This window comes from Dasypus novemcinctus, chromosome 10 (genome assembly GCF_030445035.2).
Source record: "Dasypus novemcinctus isolate mDasNov1 chromosome 10, mDasNov1.1.hap2, whole genome shotgun sequence".
Lineage (NCBI taxonomy): Eukaryota > Metazoa > Chordata > Mammalia > Cingulata > Dasypodidae > Dasypus > Dasypus novemcinctus.
The window spans coordinates 102,603,297-102,626,982 of record NC_080682.1 but is presented as its reverse complement, the minus strand read 5'-3'; the positions used below and the strand labels follow the sequence as shown (position 1 = coordinate 102,626,982).

The 23,686-nt window shown below is 45.8% G+C and overlaps 1 protein-coding gene across 4 annotated transcripts in view; it reads right to left on the bottom strand.

The window, feature by feature from the left end:
• Positions 1-10,351: 10,351 nt before the first annotated feature.
• The window catches only part of LOC101418447 (folate receptor alpha-like), a 48,253-nt gene continuing 34,918 nt past the window's right edge, over positions 10,352-23,686 (bottom strand). For 3 of the 4 annotated variants that reach the window (XM_058305885.2, XM_071218244.1, XM_071218245.1), the window contains 6 exons: positions 23,314-23,406; positions 18,557-18,693; positions 15,494-15,669; positions 11,178-11,366; positions 10,906-11,041; positions 10,352-10,763 (listed from right to left, as the gene is read on the bottom strand). In XM_058305885.2, the coding sequence (XP_058161868.1) occupies positions 10,552-10,763; positions 10,906-11,041; positions 11,178-11,366; positions 15,494-15,661 (705 nt within the window). In that variant the 5' untranslated portion in view covers positions 15,662-15,669; positions 18,557-18,693; positions 23,314-23,406 and the 3' untranslated portion in view covers positions 10,352-10,551. Of the gene's footprint in view, positions 10,764-10,905; positions 11,042-11,177; positions 11,367-15,493; positions 15,670-18,556; positions 20,483-23,313; positions 23,407-23,686 lie in introns of all 4 variants that reach the window. The other variant, XM_071218243.1, reaches the window with a different exon arrangement.

The window sequence follows — 23,686 nt, the reverse complement described above, 5'->3', positions numbered from 1 at the left end:
AATAAAAAAGTGGAGTACCTACAATGAGAAGGGAAACTGAATTTGGAGAAGAATATAGTATGAATTAAAAGGCCAGTGTTATCAGGAGAGAGGGGAAGAGAAAAGAAAGGACAATAACATAAAGACTGAATAAAAGCCAGAAAACAGAATAGAGGTGTTAGAAATAAAAATTCAGAAAAATTGGGGGCTAAACAAAGAGAGGTGGAATGTAAGAGCAACAGCAGAAGATGGAACATAGAAAGATGTAAAGGAAAGGAGATAGCATTGGTAGCCAAAATCAGTACACACTGAAAAGAGGAAATCGAGAATGAGAAAGCACAGCAAACAAGAAACACTGCCTACAGCATCTAATAGCAAAAAGGGGGGGAAAAGAAAAAAAAAAAAAGGGTGGTATGGGGATAAAGAAGAAGGAAAGACAAGAAAACAAATAAAATAAACCAGACAAGCCTTCAAGCACGGAGTCCATTTTGCAATTGAATAAACTGCTTAGGAATCTGTCCATTTCCCTTTCTCCCTTCCTTAGTTCTCTCTCCCAGGGCAGCAGGAAGCCTGTGAGAGCTCCCCTCCAAGATTCAAATGGGACCCTGGTGAACCAAATCACCAGAGTAAATAATGACACTCAGTCTCTTTGAGAGCTAGCACCCACACCTTGGCAGGAACCCTAAATATGCTATTTTAAGCCTACCAAGCATGTCCTACTGTCCCCCTCCCTTAGGTGAGTTGCACAGGACTAGTTAATTGCCTGACTCCACCTCTCCCAAACCAATTTTCCCTATCCCAGGGCACTTATGTAAATCAGGTTCTCTCTGCAGATTCACCTCTCCTCTCTTCTTAGCCTCTCCCCAGGCCAGCTGGCATGCTCCTCCAAGCTTAAAAAAGGGGGACCAGACAATTGAACCTGCACTCCTTGGGCCCCTCACTAGAACCTTCCCACTCTCAGAGTTTGTCTGAGACCGGCAGGCTAGGGGAATGCCAGGGTTCAGGGAGTGCTGGGTTCAGGGAAAGCCGGCTCCGGGAACGTGGGCTCAGGGAATGCAGGCTCAGGGGATGCGGGGTTCAGGGAATGCGGAGTTCAGGGAATGTGGGGTTCAGGGAACACGGGTTTGGGGATTGCAAGTTTGGGGAACAAGGGGTTGGGAATGCCACCATGTGACTGGTGGTGCTCAGGGAATGCTGGGGCTATCAGCCTTAGGGGAAGGGTTTAACCTTCCCACAGCTTCAGGCCCAAGTGCCAGAAACCCATGGTTTTGCCTTGAGCAAGCACTCATTTTGTCACACTCTCTCCAGATCTGTGTCCAGAAACCTCCTCCTTTGTGGGTTCCCAAAACAGCTCACTTGGGCAAGATTCTGTCCCCACTCAGCAGGTTTTTGCAGGAGAGATGACAAGGGTGCACTTACTCGGACACCATCTTGCCTTCAATCCTCCTTTTGTTCTTATTTACAATACAATAGCTGAGTTAAAGTCTTTGTCTAGTAAATCCAACATGTACCTACCCAGGAACAGTTTTTATTGATTTCTTTTTATCCTGTGCATGGGACCTACTTTCCTTTCTTCTCATGTTTCCTATATTTTTTTAGACCAGACATTATAAATAATATAATGTGGCAACTCTTGGAATCAGATCACCCATCCTGCCAGGATTTGTTTGTCTTGTTGTGATATTATCTGTTTGTTCAGTGACTTACATGGACTAATTCTATAAAGTCTGTTTTCTGTACTGGGTCACTGAAGTCTCTGCCCATAGCTTATTGGTCAGGTAATGATGAGACAAATTTTCTATAAATGTCTTGAATCAATAAGACTCCCACTCTTTGCAAAGGGGCTCTATATGTTACCTGGTCTAAGACATCAATCTTCTGGCAGTTTACACTACCGTAACCTTTCTTTCTTCTGTGCAGGGATTCAAAGTCATCACAGTGAAAGACTGGGACCTTCTCAGGTATTTCCTGGGCAAGTGAGTGTAGACTTATGAGGTGGACATCTCACTCCACAGATAATTCTCTTAAGTTTTTTTTTTCCAACATCTTGTTTGCGCAAATTGCATTCCCACTTCAGGCAGCTATAATGTCAAGCAATTTGCTGCTGGTTGTTTAGACAGACATTCTGAGAGTAGAGTTTCTCACTAGATAACTTTGAGTGAGGTCAAATAAAGACTAACCCTGAGGTTGGGGCTCTTGCAGGGAGCTGCCAGATAGGTCAAATAGTGACAGTTCTCTAAGGACGGGTCTTTTGGTGAAGCTCCAAACCCATTCAGCGCCTCCCGGGGCTCCTAGGCTGCTCGTTGTCACACCTGCTGTAGCCGGGAGGCCGCCGACCTTGAAGACCCCGCGGCATTGTGGGAGGAGGATGGGAATGAAGCGAGTTCAGAATTCCACGAAGCACTACTAAGGTTCAAGCCCTTTTCTTGAATAAATGCTCCTTAGATTGTTGAAAGCCTTTGGTTAATTCCCAGGGTTCTGAAAGAGTTGATTTTGACAACTTTATAGGTTTCTTGTTGCTTTTATGGAGAAGCAGATTTTCCGATGTCTTTATTCTGTCATTCCAGAGTTGCTTCTTCAGACTACTTCTATCTTAAGAAGTGAATTTTAAAGTTTAAATAGCAATGGCTACTGTATTAGTGTGCTAGTACTGCATGATAGGTTACCACAAACTGGGCGGCTTGAAACAACAGAAGTCTATTTTCTCAGCTCTGGAGGCTACAAGTCTGAAATCAAGGTGTCAGCAAGGTTGGCTCCTTCCAGAGGCTCCTGAGGGAGAATCTGTTGTGTGCCTCTCTCCAAGCTTCTGGTAGTTGCAGACGGTCCTTGGCTAGTAGACATATCACTCCAATCTCTGCCTCTGAGCATGTTGTTCTCCCTGTGCCTGTCTCTGTGTCCCTGTTTTCTTTTCTTAAAAGTGCACCAGTCGTTGGATTCAGGGCCCACTCTCACCTAATTGACCTCATCTTAACTCATTACATCTGAAAAAACTTTATTTCGGAATAAATTCACTATTTGAGGGTTTGGGTGGACATGAATTTTGGGGTGACACTAGTCAACCCAGTACAGTTGGTCATGTGAAAAATGGTCTTTGATTATACACTCTGTTCTTAACAATAGTAGTAAAATATTTATTAAATTAATTAAGAAGACTAACTTTGCCTATCCCCCTTTCCTGCCTCAGGTTCTAACAATATATTCTCCTCAAAATAGTATCATCTGAAACTTCATAAAGTACAGCAGTCACCAATAAGTCTGTGCTATTATGCATTACACTCCTATGGAAATTCATGTCTCCTTCATTCTGGTATTGAAATTATTGTGATAGAGGGACCAGGTCCTTAGTAATGTCAGTAGGTGATTTCTTTTTCTTTTAAGATTTATTGGGAAACGGACTTTGGCCCAGTGGTTAGGGCGTCCGTCTACCATATGGGAGGTCCGCGGTTCAAACCCCGGGCCTCCTTGACCCGTGCGGAGCTGGCCATGCGCAGTGCTGATGCGCGCAAGGAGTGCCGTGCCACGCAAGGGTGTCCCCCTGGTGGGGGAGCCCCACGCGCAAGGAGTGCGCCCGTGAGGAAAAGCCACCCAGCGTGAAATGAAAGAGCAGCCTGCCGAGGAATGGCGCCGCCCACACTTCCCGTGCCGCTGACGACAACAGAAGCGGACAAAGAAACAAGACGCAGCAAATAGACACCAAGAACAGACAACCAGGGGAGGGGGGGGAAATTAAATTAAATAAATAAATAAATCTTTAAAAAAAAAAAAAAGATTTATTTTACTTATTTCTCTTCCCTTCCCCTCCCCCTCATTGTCTGCTCTCTGTGTCCATTTGCTGTGTGTTCTTCTGTGTCCACTTGGATTGGGGACTGGGAAACTGCGTCTCATTTTTATCAGTGGGACTGTGAAACTGTGTCTTATTTTTGTTGCATCATCTTGCTGCATTAGCTGTGTGTGTGTGTGGTACCACTCCTGAGCAGGCTGCACTTTTTTTGCACGGGGTGACTCTCCTTATGGGGCACACTCCTTGTGCGTGGGGCTCCCCTACATGGGGGACACCCCTGCGTGGCATGGCACTCCTTGCACGCATCAGCACTGTGCATGGGCCAGCTCCACACGGGTCAGGAGGCCCTGGGTTTGAACCCTGGACCTCCCATGTGGTAGGTGGATGCTCTATCAGGTGAGCCAAATCCACTTCCCAGTAGTTGATTTCTAATCTCCCCTCTTGTTTGCCTAAAGATCCCTACCGTAATTTACTAGCAGGAAATACACTCATGGATCTGACCTTGCCACCATAATCACCATTGGGATGATTTTACCTATCAGAGGTTGATAAGGATTTCCAGAAAAGTCTGGCTCTAAAGCAGAAGACTTCTTTGGAGGGAAATGCTAACTCAATAGAATGAAACTAGAAATAATATCAAAGGAATGAGTGAACTTAATGAGAGAGACCTGGATGTGGTAATTGTCCTAGTATTTTGGGTAGTATACTTCATGATGTTTGTACTACTGTTGTTATGGTCTCTAACCCTCACTTTAGCAGACCATACTTGTGCTAACCGGACTAAACACTTTCTCTACAAAAATCCTTAATCGGTGGGCCACACTCCTAAATGTCTCTACCGGCACTGTCAACACCTAGACCAAAAACTCCCTCCTTGATTGCCTTGCTGTTCCAACCAATCTCTCAGAGTTCAAGGGGGAGTAGGTTTTCTCTCAGACAATAGATTTTTTTTTTTCAGCTAGGCCAGTAAGAAGTATTTATTGGGAAATGAGGGAAAAGAACAGAGCTTGCTAAGAGATGGGAGAGAAAGACAGAAATATGCACTGAGATTTGATGAGAGCCCCTCTAGGCAAGAGAGAGTGAGTTCTGGCTTATGTGCTTACTTTTTTAAAAAAATTAATTAATTTATTTCCCCCCTCCCCATCCTTCCTACTGTTTTTGCTGTCTGTGTTGTCTTCTCTTCTCATTTTCTCTCCTCACGGATTTACTGGAATTCAATGCTGGAAACCTCTGATGGGGAGAGAGGTTCCCTGTCAATTGTGCCAGCCCAGTTCTTGGTTTCTGCTGTACTTCACTGTGACTCTCCCCTTGTCTCTCCTTTGATGTGTCATCATCTTTCTGCATGACTCACTTGCACACAGCACTGGTTCACCATGCGGGCGTTTGCACAGGCACTGGCTCACCTTGTGGGCACTTGTGCAGGCACTGGTTTTCTGTGAGGACACACTTTCTCTTCTTTTTCACCAGGAGGACCCAGGTATCAAACCCAGGTCCTCCCATACGGTAGGCAGAAGCTCCATCAGTTGAGCCAGATCTGCTTTCCTATGTGGTTATCTTTTAAACTATTAATTTTACCTCCCCTTGCTAGTGCTAAGGGGAGGAGTCATTGCTGTAATTGGTTAGCCCACCAATGGTGGGGCCCAATGGTGAGGGCTGTTTGGAATATCAGTGCCACGAGGTGGTCCCAGAAAGAGTTAACTGGAACTTCAAGGTCAGGGTCGAGGTTTTATTGGGGTCTCATGACCATATCATCTGTCAGTCATGTTGTCTGTAGGCCATGTTGTAGCTCATCTTTTTCCTCATTTCCCCATACTAACTTGCTTCAACTTCCTCCTCAATGAGTTCACAGCTTTATTCTTAAGGCGGTGTTGAGGGGCAATGGTTATTCTTCTGTAATTACTTCCTGCTGGTTAGGGCAGTAGTCCCTGCCTGAGGGTGTAAATCTCTCTGGCTACTCTATTGAGGTAGAGAAAAGACGGGTCTGATACTGTGGTTAGAACTAGATGAAATCAACCCCATGACTATGTGACTATGTGACTATGTGACTAATAAGGTGTTAATTCTGTAAGAAATAAACTTAATTAGAATTTTGAAGTTACATGGCCCCCCTAAAAGGATAAAGAAGACAGTTGTAAGCAGATTAAAAGGGGGCCAGCTGTGATATACTGGACAGTAAGAGTGAGAAAGGCCAGGTGCCTTCAGAGGCTGCATTCTCCCAACGTTGATGGGAAACAGCATTCTTCCTTGAGTTCTTTATGCTGTTGGTTAATTCAAGGGAGAGATTGTGGTAAACCTACTGGGTTTGGGTATAAACTGCCAAGCACACTTCCAACAGCAATGTTATGCTTAGGACAGCTAGGAGAAGTATGGAGAGGCATTGCCCTAGACATAAACTCACAAGGACAGTATAGACAAAAATAAGACAAGCATATGGCAAGCAAAATAAAGACAGTACTTAAGAGAATCATTCTTTTGTCTTACATGTATATTCATTAACTACTTAAAAAGTGAATTAGGGGAAGCAGATGTGGCTCAAGTGATAGAGCTTCTGCCTACCATATAGGAGGGCCTGGGTTTGATCCCTGGGATCTCCTGGTGAAAAAGAAGGAAAGAAAGTGTGCCCAAGTGGCAAGCCAGTGCCCGTGCGAGTGCCTGCATGGTAAGCCAGTGCCCTGAACAGGAGAGTCACGCAGCAAGATAATGAAGCATCAGAAGAGAGACAAGGGGAGAGTCAAGGTGAAGCACAGCAGAAACCAGGAACTCAGGTGGTACAGTTGACAGGTAACCTCTCTCCCCATCAGAGGTCTCCAGCATTGAATCCCAGTGAATCTGAGAGGAGAGAAAATGAGAAGAGAAGACAACACAGACAGCAAAAACAGCAGGGTGGGAGGAGGGGAAGGGAAGAAATAAAATAAATAAATCTTAAAAAAAAAAAAAGTATTAAGTGTACCAGGACTTTTAACATGTTCAATATCCCTCTGCATATGATCGAGAATAGAAATGATATCATTGTAATCATCAGGCATATATGTAGAACAGAAGAGATATAGGTGTAGCCCTCAATAATGATCAATGCACAAGTTTTTCTTTGAACTACAATTACTAGATCTAAGCTCCAGGTTTGTAATATCACGCATGCTATCTCTCCATGGAAGCAGGCCATAATGCCAATTGTGATTAAGGTCTACTTACATCATTCTGGTAATCATTGCTCCCCTTGGCATGTCCTTTGCACAGCCAGTATGCTGCAGCACCATTGACCCTAAAGAGAAGCTAGGAAGGTAATCTTCAGTATTTTACTGGCCTGATGCACAGTGCCCTTTGGCACTCTGAAACAGAGTCAGCCTGGGGGCAATATTCATTATACATCTGGCCATATCGAGCATCGCCAGCTGCTGCAAGAGTCTGAAACTGCAATGTACTCTCCATCTACTTCAGAGATGTAGTAGAGGCTTTTATTGTTTTAGATGTCAGTGACCAACCTAGCCAATAACTCAAATGGAGAGGCAACATGCAGTACTGAAGGCCTGATTTGAATATACAAGAAAGTTTGATGATATTGAACTCTTAAGAGATGATAGATTTTTGTGGAGCTATATACTAAATTTCTTAAAATATTTTCCCTCAGAGGTACGCAGGAAATTCACAATATACTGTGATTCAAAATCACAGAAATTCAGAACCATATAAAATTCCCTATATGCTACCATGGCAAGGGGGACTATCCTGTTGTATTTTATTTTATTTTTATTATTTGTTTATTTTATTTTATTTACTTATATTGTGAAATTCAGTGATTTCATCAAGTGGTGCTACCTTATCATAAATCGGTTTTAGAACATTTTCATCCCCTCAGTAAGATTTCCCCATGCCCATACACAAATAATCCTGGTTCCTTCCCTATCCCCAGGCAACTACTAATCTACTTTCTAGTTTTATAAATTTGCTTTTCCTGGACATTTCATATAAGTAGAATCATACAACATGTAGTCATTTGTGTCTTGCTTCTTTCACTTAGCATGCTTTTTAGTCTTATTCATGATGTAACATCTTTATTAGTTTGTTATTTTCTATTGCTGAATAGTATTCCTTTTTATGTATATACAACATTTTGTCTATCCATTTCCTAGTTGATGAACATTTAGGTTCTTTCCAGGTTTTTTACTATTATGAACAATGCTGTTGTGAACATTCATAGGCAACTCTTTGTGTGGGCATGTATTTTCATTTCTCTTGAGTAGATATTCATAAGTTGAATTGCTGGCTTATGTGGTGGTTTTATGTTTAACTTTTTGGCACACTGGTAAACTATTTCCCAAAGTGACTGCACCAGTTTACATTCCCATCGGCAGTGTGCAAGTATTACAAATTCTCTACATTCTTGCTAACATTTGTTGACTCATTTTCTAGCCATAAAAGTGAGTGTGGGGAAACGGACTTTGGCCCAGTGGTTAGGGCGTCCGTCTACCATATGGGAGGTCCGCGGTTCAAACCCCGGACCTCCTTGACCCGTGTGGAGCTGGCCATGCGCAGTGCTGATGCACGCAAGGAGTGCCGTGCCACGCAAGGTCTGTCCCCCGCATGGGGGAGCCCCACGCGCAAGGAGTGCGCCCGTGAGGAAAGCCGCCCAGCGTGAAAAGAAAGAGCAGCCTGCCCAGGAATGGCGCCGCCCACACTTCCCCTGCCGCTGACGACAACAGAAGCGGACAAAGAAACAAGACGCAGCAAATAGACACCAAGAACAGACAACCAGGGGAGGGGGGGAAATTAAATAAATAAATAAATAAATCTTTAAAAAAAAAAAAAAAAGTGAGTGTGGAATGGTATCACCTTTTAGTTTAATTTGTATTTTCCTAATACTAATAATGTTGAATATTTTTTCATGTAATTTTTGGTCATTTGCATATCTTATTTGGTGAAATGCCTGCTTAATTCTTTTTCCTACTTATGATTGTATTATTTGTCTGATTAAGTGTGTAAGAGTTCTCTCTATATTATGGATGTATGTTTGGTGAGATACAAGGATACATGTTTTTTTTAAATCTGATATGTGTTTTGCAGATATTTTCCCCAGTCTTTTTTTTTTTCCTTTCTTTCATTTTCTTAATGGCATCCGCTGAAGAGAAAAAGTATGAATTTTTAAATGTAATTTCTATTTTGGTAACATATAAATGTAAAATTTTCCATTTCCACCACTTTTAGATATACAATTCAGAGGTGTGAATTACATTCACAATGTTAAGCTACAAGAAACACCATTCTTTACCAAAACTTTTCTATCTCCCAAGCAAAAGTTTGAATTTGACGATGTCTGATTTATCAGGTTTTTTTCATTTATGGACTGAACTTTTGGTTCAAAACAGAAATAAGTGATGAAGGGAAGCTTTAAACTAAGAAATATTTGCTTCACAATTCCGTGATGAAAATGCATGCCTCTAAGTATATCCTTTGAATGGACTGTACAAAGCATGGGACTGTAGAACACAAGGAATCCAGTGGTGGATGATGGACTGTGATTAACAGGAGAAATATGAAAATGTTTTTTCTTGAATGTTAACAAATATGTAATAGCAATACAGGGTGTTAATAATTGGGTGGGTTGGGGGAAAAATACACCAAATGTAAGACATGGGCTAAATATTGCACAAAAATGAATATTTTGATGATGCTCGTTCATACTTTGTAACAAATGGTTCACAACAATGCAAGGTGTAAGTAGAGGGGGAGGTGTACGGGAGCCATGTATGAAGATATGCATACTTGTGTTGTTAATTCAAAAATTTACTATACACTCATTATTTATGCATGTTCATGTATGAATTATATACGTCAATAAAATTTAATTTGTGCATAACAAGGTCTGGAAGATAATCAGTTTTCTTCTAAAAGTTTATTTTCATGGGCCTTACATTAAACGGTCTTTGGTTCTTATTGAGTAAATATTTATTGTGTGAGGTAAGGGTCTCAGGTCATCTTTTGCACGTGAGTAATCAATTTTCCCAACACTATGTGTTAAACTTACTATCCTTTCCCCATCTCCATAGATCCTTTGATAAAAATCATCTGACTATACATGTATTTTTTACTGGACTCTCAATTCTGTTCCATTGATTTATATGTCTATTTTTATGTCAATACCACTGTTGTAAGTGGTCTTAATGTGAAATATTAATATAGAAAATTATTAATATAATCTGCAAGCTAATGAGTTCTCAGAACTTGAGGATGACACTACAAAAAATGGGTTCAGAAACTGTACTGCAGGCCTTTGATAAAATATATTGTATTGAGACAACCTTAATCTTAAATTTCACTAATTCTACTATTTCTGTAAACAAGTCATATTTGGGAGACTTGGGACCAATTTACATGATAAAATCCTGGCCCTGACTCTTACATTAGTGCTATAGTGAAAAATGCAATTAAGAGCTATGAATGTATCCTGGGTTAGAAGGGTAGTTAAGTATATGGCTCAAGTTCACAACAAGTGTCAGAGCTGGGAATTGGCCTACTCTAACTGGCTTCAATCAATGTGATTTGGGAAGCAAAATAGTCACATCCCAACTCTCCACCCAAGCAATTCACACGACATATGTGAAGTGTCTGTTTATTTAAACAGGTTGGCAGAGGGCCCCACCATGGAGCAAGAACTGAGTAGCTAGGAGCTGTGGGGCAGAACAGGGCTGGAATGTCTTGGTATCAGAACATAGAAGGATCTCAGCTGAGCAGCCAGAGCATCATCAAGGACAAGGAGAACAGGAGAGGCACCATCCTATGGGATTGAGCCCCACTCATAGAATCTGGCCAGCATAGAATCTGGCCACCTGCTCATTGGGATTGTCCTGGTCCGAGTCGAACCACATCTGGATGCAGCGACCACTCCCTCGGCTGTAGTTGCTGACCTTGTAGGAGTGACTCCAGATTTCATTGCACAGGGCAGCAGGTGTGGGGAAGTAGAAATGGAAGGGCTGGCAGGTAGCTTTCACTGGGCATTGGTTATACCCTGTAGGGAAGATGAAGACCAGCTATTGAACCAGAACTGTCAATTGCTCCACCAGCCCCCAACCCCAAGTCTTCATATACCCATTCCACACCCTCACACTTCCACTTTCACTCTACCTCCAACCACTCACCCCAGTCCTCACCTGAGGTCCAATTCCAGCCCTTGTGCCAGTTGCTCTTGCAGGTGTAGGAGGAGCGGCAGTCCTCCCACCAGCGCTCACAGTCCTCCTTGCACAGGGGCACGTTCAGGATCCGCTCTTTGCGCCAGCTCTGGTTAACCTGGGGAATGTTGGTGGAGAAGAAGGGCTTAGCTCAAGATTCTCAACAGTGACGACTGCAAAGAACTGTACCTGGGGAAAAGATAGTAGAAAACTCCTCTGCTTTCAGAGGTCAAAGGTGCAGAGGACACCTGTACCTTCCGGATCCAGGGCCCCAAGTTGGGGGAGCACTCATAGAGGCAGGTGTCCTGGATGAAGTGCTGTTTGCAGGTAGGTGCCATCACTCCACAGTGGTCCCAGTTGAATCTGTACAGGTAGGAGATATCCTTATGGGCTTCCTGGCTGGTGTTGTGGGAGCAGCAGGAGTTCTTCTTCCAGGGGCGACACTAAATGGGGGAAATGGGGGAAGACAAAGGAACTAACTCCCATGCCCTCCACAGCCAGAATATTCTTGCAGGCAGCCTCTCCCATCTTCTCCTTGCTCCCCTTACCCAAGCTCTTTCAGGGAAATCCTTGCTCTTAGGACCCTCTTTGGGGGAGGAGACTCTTGGAGACAGTGGGAGCCCAGGAGGAAGCCTATGCTCAGGATACAGTCATTACAAAATTCATTAATTCAATTCATTCCTTCCTACTTCCACTAAGTCAGATGCTCTTCTAGAAACTAGGTCCTCTTATCCCTGGAATACTCAGACCCAAGCACCTCCATTGACTGACTCATGGGCTATTGCCAATGGCTGAGCAGTCTGGTTAGTTCATGGAGGGAGCACAATTGGAGGATTAAAGGCTCCCCAGTGTGGAGAATGGACCTTTGGAAACAATTGGCAGCTTGGAAAGGCACTATGGGGAAACGGACTTGGCCCAGTGGTTAGGGCGTCCGTCTACCACATGGGAGGTCTGCAGTTCAAACCCTGGGCCTCCTTGACCCGTGTGGAGCTGGCCCATGCACAGTGCTGATGCAGGCAAGGAGTGCCGCGCCATGCAGGGGTGTCTCCCGCGTAGGGGAGCCCCACACGCAAGGAGTGCACCCGTAAGGAGAGCCGCCCAGCGCGAAAGAAAGTGCAGCCTGCCCAGGAATGGTGCTGCCCACACTTCCCGTGCCGCTGACGACAACAGAAGCGGACAAAGAAACAAGACGCAGCAAATAGACACAGAGAACAGACAACCGGGGGAGGGGAGGGAATTAAAGAAATAAATAAATCTTTAAAAAAAAAAAAAGAATTATTCAAAAAAAAAAATAAAAGGAAAGGCACTATGTATGTTCTTGTTGATGCACACGTTAAGGGTCTACATCATAATGTACATTTTGGAATGACCTAGCTGAAAAAGGATGTACCACAATTTTTCACACTAGATGAGCCTACAGATCCTCCTTGACAATACGAGGATGAGCACTGTCTGGAGATGAGGACAATGAATCTTTGTTACCTTTGGTAACATCTGTGAAATAGCTGCATTTCCCATGACTGCTTCTGTTGGTGGGTGGATTCCCCATTGAACTGGACATGGAAATTCCAACACCATGAAATTTTGATACCAGGAACACAATATAGCTCTTTCGTTAAAAGAGGTCCAACCTGCCATTTACTGCGAGATGTCAGGTTTACTGTGAGACTTGTCAAATACAATCTGTAGCCTGAAAAGGTCATTTAAAAGCTATTTCCAAAGGGCCATGCCAGGCCAGTCATGGCAAGTGTACTTCAATTGGCCCCCTCCCACCATTCCACGGTATGTCTTACGTCTCGTTTGTGTTAGGCACCTATTCAGGCTAGCCTTGTCTTTCTAGTTTATCATGCAGACGTAGTACATGCATGGGATTCCTGGGTAAAGCAGCTTTGCCACCCCTTCAGGTACCCAGATGACATCTCCTCTCACCAAGGATCCTGCTTGACTGCACAGATCACTCAACAATGGGCCCAGACTCATGGAATTAGATGGACCTTCCATGTCACCCACCACCCACAGGCATCCAGCACTGTGGAGAACTTTAATGGCCATCTGAAAAAGACACTTTGATGTCTACACCAACAGCTTTGCTGGATTAACTGCCATCTTACTTGGGCCTCTGGTAGCTCAACTCAGTAGTTCTCCAGAAGGGAAACATGATCTTATCCTACTTTCTTTCCCAGGGAGGGATGAGGGTGGAGGAGGAACCTGGGCTTTGCTGCATGTCTGCCTTTAATTCCAACAGGATTAGGATTGACCCCGAATGGGGAACCAGAGACATGCCCGTGGACCTAACACTTGCATACAGGAAGAAAGTGGGTGACGTCTACCCTGGCTGATCCATCAGTTCCCTTGGGAAAGGCACTGGACACCTTCAAAGAGTCCTGATAACACCCTTCTATCAGTATGGAGGGATATGGACTGGAGGATATGGGTAAGGTACTTTGATCAATAGAAAAGGGTGAAGTTATAGCTAAGGACAAGGGGCAGACAAACTGGGTGGCTTAAGAAAGAAAAAAATCTAGTTTATTTCTTCCAGAATCAACGTCTTGTTAGCCATATGGAAAATTCATCCAGCTTTGCATAGGATGCCAGATCCATCTTCCTCCAAATGAGATAAAATAGCAGGAGGGTTTTACATCTTGTCAAGTAGGGCCTACTGTCCCTAACCAGCAGGAAGTAGCTACAGAAGAAAGACCATCTTCCTTCAGCAGCCCTTTAAGAATAAAGGTATAAATTCTCTGAGGGGGAATGAAGCTGGCTAGTAAGATAGGGAATCAGAGGATGGATCTGGAACCTGGCAAAGAGTCCACATGGACATTAATAGCACCCCCCCCCAAGATTCTGCCATTCAGAACATGATTTCCTCCAGAAGCGAGGAGAAGTCCCAGATAACCCCTAAGGACTTTATCATTGGACCCTCCAAGGGGATTAATGGATGGGGTAACCAATCAAAACAGTAAACAGCTGGGACTCCTATGCCAATAGCAAAGGGATGGAATAATTAACAGTTCAAAAAGCAGGTGTCAAGGCCTGATTTCGTGCTCTCCCCTTTGGACCCCAATTCTGGCCATCTTCTCCCCCCGCATGGATTAACACTCAAGTAAAACCTGGTCATTTATAATCTATAATGGGAAATTGTAGTCTGTAAATCAGCCCACTTTATCACTTTTCAACCCCTTCCTCTCTACCTGGAACCTATGATCTGTTTACTGGCCTAACTCACTCAAAGTGCTCTTGAAATTCATTACTGCAGCACAGTCAAGAACCTAGACAAAATCTGGTAACAAAACAATACCAGGAAGTCCTTTATTTATACACTGCAACAAAGCTAAAGGCACACCATTGGCTGTGCACTCTTCCTTTCCACACTACGGGACAACGTGTCAGGATGCAACAATTCCTGATGTAATGAAACTGGCAAATGGCTCAGTCATCTTTCCAAAGTAGTCCCCAATAAACGCATGATACACAATCTGTCAGCCACCTTGGCTAAGCAGAAATCATTAGACTTTTCAGCCAAAGTAGTGTTTACTCATCACATCGCCTTAGACTTCCTAGCCCAACAAGGAGGCATATGTGCTATTGCCAATACCTCCAATACCTCCAGCTCTACATGATTAATACCTCAGGGAGGTAGAAGGGTGACTAAAATCCAAGAGCAAGTGCGCTACCTGCAAAGTGTACAGATTCTCTGAGGGACCTCTTCAGCTGTCTCCCAGGGGTGGAGGGGAGTGTGGGTGCAGGCACTACCTCAGACAAGCCCGAGCTCCCTGCCTGGAGTGGTGCTATGCAGAGGTGAAGCCCTCCTAATGGGCTGCAGCCACTGGTGTTGCCAAAATTTTGCCGCCAACATTGCGGAAAGCCGCAGGCCAAAAGGCCGTCCCATCTCCACCTTCATCTCCAAGGTGGGAGTTAAGCTTATATTTTGGAAGATGATGCCAAAATATTGGCTAGATTTTGTTGAGAGGCTGACAGGTGGATGGCTGGGGAAGTCACCCACTCCCGGAGCAGCCAGCTCCCAGCCCTTGCTTAATCCCACCTCCTCTTTTTTATGGGAGGATGTGTCAGTTTGTTTAGATTTCACAACCCCAGGGAGGACGCTGAGTCTGATGAAAAGGTCTGACAACACCTTAAACCAAGAAACTGCAAGGACAGAAGTTCATCAGGGCAGGAATTCTCAATGGCAGGGCCTTCCCCCTGGGGTGGATAAATACTCAGCCCTCACCAGCACACATTTCCCTCTATCCTCCAACGTGAACTGCCACCTGCCAACCCTGACCCGAGCAGTTGGCCTCCCTGGAGACCAGCCAAGCAGGGATCTCGTCCCCTGCTCTTTGGGCCCTCTGTGCTGTTTAGGTAATAAAGTGGTCGCTTGCAGCACATTTCTGCTGTGCTCCCACAGCACACCGACGGGCAACCTGCTCCACATTGGGGTCTCCTCAGGCAGCCTCTCGGCCTCCACCCTCCTCCTGCCAGCAATACCCACGTGGGGGATTTCAGCACTTCCAACTCCTGACTTGGTCTCCCTGAGTCAGCTCCTCTCCGCCCCCAGACCCCCCTGACCCACCTGGCCATGCAGCACGTTCTCGGGGCTTGGCTTCTCCTTGTGGTGCTTGGCGTCCATGCAGACGTTGAGAAGCCCGGTCCTGTCCCGCGTCGTCCTGGGCTGGGCGCCCCACACTGGGAGCGCTGACACCAGAAGGAGCAGCAGCCGTGTTGTCATCAGTGAGGCCATGTCTGTCCCTGAGGGAAGAGCTGGGGTCAGAGGCACCAAGGAAGAAGGGAGGCTGCCAGGTGTGGGAACAGCCCCAGGTGGTGGAGCCTGCACTGGGCAGCCTGGGGCAGGTCCCGCCCCATCCAGGCCCAGAGAGGGGGAGGAGCACAGCCTGCTCCTTCCTTCTGGTGGGAGGCTCCTTGAGGTTAGGTGAGGGGTCAGGAGAGTTCGCAGGGGGGAGCCCCTTCCCCCTGAGCCTGCCCTCTCCCCTGGGCTCTTCCCCACAGTGTGGGGGTGGGTAATGCCCCGTCGGTGGAACCTGTGCACCCCCCCCCCCCCCAGGAGAAGAGGCTCAGCCTGCAGTCCAGTGCCCTGGCGTGGAGGGAGAAGTTCTCTTCTTGCTGAGACAGCCCCGTCCTGAGCCTCACTCCCTTCCCCAGATGGTCTTCAGGAGTGAACGATGCAAGTAAGGGATGGGTTTTGGGAAAAGACAGAAACACCAAGGAGGTTGCTATAGGTCCATATCTCTTACTTGAAATCCTTGGAGCCAAATGTCTTAGGGTTAGAATTTCTAGGACTAATTAAAAGGCAGTATAAAAAACAGGGAATAAGATTTACATGTACCCAAAAATCACACACACATTCTATAGTGAGATATTTACACTATGGAATAAATCACCAAGAAAACAATTTAAATACAGCCAATCAGCAATCGCCAACTCCCTATTCTTAAACCCTCTCACTTCCTCTTTTTAAGCAACCGCCTGTGCTAGCCCTTTTAAGAAACATAATATCCATTAACCAATGAAAATTTCCTCCCAGTGTACACCCTCATTCTGTGTATGAAATCCAGTAGCTCTCTTTGTTCAGGGCAACTCCTCTCTACCTTGAAGCAATTGGAATCTCCCCAATTCATGAATTATGCCAATAAGATTATCTAATCTAATCTAATCTTGCTCACTTATTTTTTTTTTTAATGAAAGTATTCTCTAATAGTAGCTGCTTCACAACAGGGCACACATAGAGACTTAATTAAAATGCACAATTATTCCATGACTTTTTCTTTTTGGGCTTTAATAAGGTGGGCTCACAGATGGAAACTGGGGCCACATTCTGCAAGACAGGCTGACAGTTCTCCGTAAAGCACCATCTCTCAGCAACATCACCAGGCAACTGCACTCAACAGGTCATATCAGGGAACGCAGGCCATGAAGAAGGCAAAGGCAACTCTAACCAAGAGCCTTAAATATTTTAACTACCGTTTCAATCAAGCCTGAAAGTGTGAAATGTGGCACTGAACATACTTCTTTGAGAAGCTGTTTTCTTTCTTCCCCGAAAACTAATAAATGCAAAAGGCCTACTTGGGCTAAGACAAGCCAGTTGCAGAAGGAAAAAGTTTTGCTCAAGTTTTCATTTAATACCTGTATTAAAAATCCTGGTCAGACAGTTGCTGGACATTGTATGTCCTGCCATGGCCCACTGGGTGGACGGGGTGGGAGTGTAAACTACAATGTAAAGCACTATCCATGCGGTGCAGCAGTGCTTCATAATGTATTCTCCAAGTGCTATGAATGTGCCATGATGATGGAAGGGGTTGTTGATGTGGGAGGAGTGGGGTGAGGCGGGTGGGGGCTATATCGGGACTTCATATTTTTTTAACGTAACATTAAAAAAAAAAACTAGATGGAGGTGTAAATGAATAAATTAATGAAGAGGTACTGCTGTGAAGAAAACATGTCTTTCATTTCTTCAGGTGGATGAATTCATCTTTCAAGTATTTGCAGGAAAGGCATTATGTAATTTGCTTTTACACTTTGAGAGATGAGAGCAGTCAGGCAATATTCTATCCACCCCAGGTAAACTATACTGAGCAATGCACTCCTTGACACCTTCCAGTCTGCATGTAAGGAAATGGTCCTAGTTATTCAAAAATGTTTCAATAAATTTTAATATTGATTTTGTATTGTCATAGTAGTTGGGAAAAAGAGTAATAGTCAATGCCATTTTTCAGTTGTTTGGTAAAAACAACAGCACTTTGGAATTCCCATCCAGCTTTCCTCTCTGCCCCTGGCCCACCCTTCCAAAAGCCTTTACTCTGATACCTTACCTACTCCCATTTTAATTCCTTCTCTTACTTGCTAACTCCTTCACTTCAGGACTCAGTTATCCCTTCACGGGTCCATTCACTCACTCTCTAAGGAGAGCTAAGGCAACCACGGCCCTCAGGGAGGGCCTGTCAGGGATTCCAGCCCATTATTTCCTTCTGCTAGACCTTGGGGGAAGGGGGAGAAATGCTCAAATACCTTGACTCTTAGTTTCCTCATCTGAAGAGTAAATGTAGAAAAATAGCAACCATCTGTGGAATCAGTGGGGTAGTGATTGAAGGACGTGCCCAAAGTCACATACAGAGCAGAGACGACCTACGCCTGACTCTGGGCCCTCAAGTCCAGAGCTCCTGCAGCTTCCCCCTCACCCTGCTGGGCCGAGGCTCTCCCGGGGCAGCTGACAAGCATGCTCGGGCAGGGTCTGAGGAGGCCCTTCCCCTGCCTCTAGTCTGGCTGTGTCTGGTTTCTGGGGCCAGAGACTTTCCTTCTCCTTGTGACTTAGATCACTCTGCAAGCGCCACCCCATCTTCCTAAACTCATCTTCAGAGCTTGGTGCAGCTGTGAACTCCTCCCCACCTCAGGGTCCTGCACTAGGAGAGCTGAGAACTGGGTGCTGACTGTAAAGCAAGAGCCCTGCCACGGGCACTAACCTGTGGTTTGACCTTGGGCAGGCCCTGCCCCGAGACTGGGCCTCAGTTTGCCCTTCTCAATATTCTGGGGTTTAGGCACAGAGGAGCCTCCCAGCTCAGCCAGGGCTTCAGCACATGCCCCAGGTGTGACTCCTCTGATGCAGGGGCGGGCAGCGGCTTACCTGGGAGAGGAGGAGGCTGTGTGTGTGGCTCAGGCTTCTACTCTGCATTCTCCTCCAGTATTTCAGGGACAACCACGGTATAGTGGACTCGCAGGCAGGCAGTGGGACAAGCAGCAGGAATGGAGCCTGGTTGGAGCCTGGGATCAGGTGAAGGCCACTCAGCTGTCAGTTATTGCACCTGGGCACCAGCCAGGCCTCCGTGGAGGTGGATTACTAGTGCAGGACTAAGCCAGTTCCCGAGCCCCACTTACTGCATTTTCTGCCAGAGGCTCAGCTCTGACGAAATCTTGCAGCCTGGGCCGGTGGGATCCTTTGAGATAATGCAGTCCACTTTTAGTCACTATCTCTGTCTTAACAGATGAAAATGCGACCCAGAGAAACAGGGCAGACTTCCAATTCCCAGCCAGATGCAGAGCACAAGGAGTTCCCAAGTCCACAAGCTCAAGAGCCACTAACCATTCCAGTCCCTCCAGCCCCAGGTGTCCCCACCTCCGGCAGCAGTCACCAACTTTCCCAATCCTTTGTCCAGAGTCCTGGTTGTCTGAAGGCCTCACCCCCGGCCTGCCAGGCTCCCTCTCACTACTAGGACAGGGGATCCTTTCTGTTGCCTCTGGCCAGAATCTGGGCTAATTCATACTCTTCCACCCATGCTCCCCCGTGCCAAGAGCAAAAGCCCTTAGACGAGGGTGAAACTGCTGGAGGGAAATGTTAGATGTCTGAGTGAGACAATTGGGATGTAGAGATCAGTGATTGCAGGAAAGGATTTTGTGATGGTTAGGCTATTGTGTCAACTCGTCCAGGTAATTGTGCCCCATTGTTTGGTCAAGCAAGCACTCAGCTAACTGTAATACAGGGCATTCATGGACTTTAGTCTCCATTGACTTTACTGCAGTGGTAAATCATAGATAGCTGGTTATTATTACATAGATCAGGGAGATTGCCATCAGCCTTGAGTGACGCTTAACCCAATCAGTTGAATGCCTTAAAAAGGGAAGTGATTCCAGCATTGAGGGAGATTTTCCCAGCTCGTCTTCGGACAGCCACCATCTCCCAGAACTTGTCAAGAACCTTCATTGGACTTTCACTGCAGCCCTGGTTGTGGCCTGCTGGCGGAACCTGGACTTGTGCATCCCCACGGCTGCATGAGAGACTCTTACAGACTCCCATACTATTGACAGATATCTCTTGTTGATTCTGTTTCTCTAGACAACCCTGACTAATACGATTTACTGAGAAAACCCAACAGGAAGGAGACTGAAGAATAAACTTCAGCCCGCCCCTGGCAGAGGCAGTCATGAATTTATACAGTACATCTATAGGCGGGAACATGCTTAGTCATGTGAGGGGGTTTGGGCTTAGGTAAGGCCCGAGGGTCTATGGGGAAGGCTAGGGGGCACTGGGCTAAAGGCCGTGAATTCTAGGGGTGCAGGAGGGGCTGGTGGGGTCATGTGGTTTCTTTGTCTATCCTTGTGAGGAAATGAACTGCATCTGGACACGTAGGCTCAGGATGGGGGCTATTCTATATCAAGGGACGTGGCTCCTTCTGAGTGAGTGGCTGGCCGCCCTTCTACAATGGGGCAGGTTAATAATAAACTTGCAGCTTCTGCAAGTTGTGGCTGTTATGGGGGCTAGGGGTGGGGCCTGGTCCTGTCATTCCTGGGTTTTCATTATAATAATAAAAAATTAAAGTAGATCTAAGAGTGGACGGTCGGGCTTGCACGTGAAGGGTGGAGGAAAGGGTGTGTCGACGCATTCTGGCTGCTTCCTGCTGTTAGGGGGCCTAGGGGGTTTCCTTCTCGTGAGGGTCGGCTGGTGGGGTTTTGGTTCTGAGGTGGTTATCAATTGTTGTTCTCATAACAGGAAGGCCCTGTTCACATATCCTTGGGTAGTTGTTCGAACAACTCAGTGGAAGAATCGGAAGAGGAACTGTAGGAGACAAGGGCCACACATAAGAAGGAGAAAAATAATGATTAGTGGGCTTATTAGGGGTATTAGTACAGCTTTTAAAGGTGGAGAAAAATATGAGAGAAAAGAAAGCCAGGATTGGCTTCCATAATTTTCATTTCTTACATTCTAAATAATTTCAATGTTTTCTTTTAGGACTCTTAGGTGTTCTTCTACTTGCTCAGTTTTATTTATGTAGAAGCAACAGGTTTCATTAATAATAGCACATGTGGGAAGTGGACTTGGCCCAGTGGTTAGGGCGTCCGCCTACCACACGGGAGGTCCACGGTTCAAACCCTGGGCCTCTTTGACCCATGTGGAGCTGGCCCATGCGCAGTGCTGATGCGTGCAAGGAGTGCCCTGCCACGCAGGGGTGTCCCCTGCATAGGGGAGCCCCACGTGCAGGGAGTGCGCCCCGTAAGGAGAGTCGCCCAGCGCAAAAGAGTAGCCCAAGAATGGCACCGCACACACGGAGAGCTGACACAGCAAGATGACGCAACAAAAAGAAACACAGATTCCCAGTGCCGCTGATAAGGATAGAAGCAGTCACAGAAGAAGACACAGCGAAAGGACACAGAGAGCAGACAACTGGGGGGGCAGGGGGGAGAAGGGGAGAGAAAAAAAAAATAGCTCATGTGCCTCCAGCTACAGGAATAGGAATGTTAAGGCTCTTCTATTTTGAATGACTACTGAGGCTAGGCTATTTTGGCACCAAATATTGAAAGTCAGGAAGCCCCTTTCTTTCCAAATAGGAGAGTGTAAATGTATAAAGTGGTAAGAATATTTGGAATCTGTGTAAATGTTGAGAGTTTGGCCTTTGCCTCTAATCAGGGCTCTAGAGAGGGCTATAAGTTCAGCTTGTTGAGAGGTAGTTCCTGGGGGAAATGGGCCAGAGTCAGTCTTGTTGGTCAGGGTATCAGGGTGACTGTAGCATATGCTGCCTTAGTGGTGTCATTAGTTTTTGTGGAACTACCGTCTATGAACCAAGTGTGGTCTGGATTGGGGAGTGGGTTGTCAGAGATATTAGGAAGTGGTTGTAGGAAAAGATCCAGAACCTGGAGGCAGTTATGGGAGTCTGAAGGGGAGGCTTTGGTCAGAAGTAGGGTGGCAGGGTTAAGAGAAGAGCACCGGTGTAGGAAGACGCCAGGATTTTGTAATAGGGTAACATGGAGAGTTTGTAATTGAGTAGACAAGATGGAGGCGATAGCCTGGTGTGTGAGAAAGGAAGAAAGGGAATGAGAGGGGAAAACATCAAGATGCAAAATAGGAGTTAATTGAAAGCTTTCCTGTTTCAGGAGGGTTTCAGCGGCGAGGGTTTTAAGACAAGCAGGCCAACCCAGAGTGACAGAGTCTAACTGTTTTGAGAAGTAAGCGATGATGTGTTCATCTGGTCCTTGTGGCTGTGTTAGGAGTCCTACTGCATAGCCCTGTTGGGTATGTAGGTGAAGAGAAAAGGATGTGGAGGGGTTGGGAAGGCTAAGGCAGGAGCCATTAACGGAGCTTGTTTGAGTTGGGTAAAAGGACTGGAGAGGGCTCTAGGGTTTTCTAGAGGTTCCAGAGGGGTTCCAGAGGCAGCTTGGTAAAGGGGTTTGGATATGGATCCAGAATTAGGAATGCAGAGTCTAAAGAAGTTAACAAAACCAAGAAAAGATATGAGGTCAGTTTTAGTTTGAGGTAGGGTGTAATTTTGGATGAGTTGAATTCATTCTGTTATAATATATTTATGGGTGGGGGACAGTAAGAGTCCTAGGTAAGTAGCTTCTGCTTTGAAAAACTGTCTGTTCCTGGGAGACACCCAATAAACTTTTCTCCAAAGAAACTGAGCAAGGTAATAGTATCAGAGATAGAAATGGATAAGGAGGGGCTGCAGGTAGAAGGTCACCCATGTACTGGAGAAGAGTACTGGAGGGGAGATTTAGAGTCGAGGTCTTGATGTAGTACTTGCCCAAATATATGTGGGCTCTCTCTGTAGCTCTGAGGAAGAATGGTCCAAATTAATTGTGTAGGATTTAGGGGCTCATCTGGCTCTGTCCATGTAAAAGCAAAGACGTTTTGAAAGTTTTCATCTAGGGGGATTGTGAAAAAGGCATCTTTGAGGTCTATTATTGTGTAATGTGTGGTTTGGGGAGGGATATGTGATAAGAGGCTATAGGGGTTGGGGACTAAGGGGACTATAGGCTGGGTTGCCTGGTTGATAACTCTCAGGTCTTGTACTAGATGATAATTGCCATTGTTAAGTTTTTTAACAGCTAGGATAAGTGTATTGAATGGAGAGTTGGTGGAGTGTAATAGCCCTGTGGCACAAGGTCTGTTAATGGTGGGTTTAAGTCCAGCTTGGCACTGAAGGAGAGAGGATATTGGGGAATGTTGGTGAAAGAAGAGCTGTCTCTTAGGGTGATTTTTACAGGGGAGAGGTGTGAGGCTATTGAGGGAGAGTCAGTGTTCCAGACTTGGGGGTTTACTTCCTGTTGTAAGATAGGAGGGATGTCGGTAGGAGGGGAAGTAAAAGTTAAGGCTGGGGACAAAAGGAGAAGGAACGTAGCTTGAGGGGTGGGTAGTGAAAAGGAGCTAGAGGAGTGCAGTTTGGATGGAATGTCTCGTCCTAAGAGTGGGGAGGGCATGATGGTATAACTAGGAATTGGTGTGAGAATGTGAGATTTTTTATAGTGCAAGGAAGGGTGTGTGAGTCAAGGGAGAGGAAGGAATACCGTCAACCCCCACAAAAGAACCTGGGGGCGATGGTAAAGGTCCTGAGTGTTCTGAAAGGACTGAACACGTGGCCTCTGGGACAATTAAAAAGGAGATCGGCTTACCTCCAACCTTGATGATAACCCTTGGTCTGGACTTACTGATGGAGTTGCGGGACCTCTCCGAACCTGGGACCAGTCGGTCTTCTGCTGTCATTCCTAGTAGGTCAGGAAGGGAAGATGATTTAGGTTCTAGGCTGGTAAGGTGTATTGGAGGGATTTTCCCAGAAACTGGGTTTTCAGGACAATCCAACTTCCAATGGCCTTTATGTTGGCACATGAGACAAGGCCCTGGCAGGGGTCTTGGATTAGGGCCTGCGCATGCTCGGTGTCCTTCCCTCCCACACTTAAAGGAGGGTCCAGGTGACAACCGCAGGGAAGAGAAGGGAGGGAGTTTTCAGGTCTCTGAGAGCAGCAAGGAGAGAGGCTTTAGCTTGAT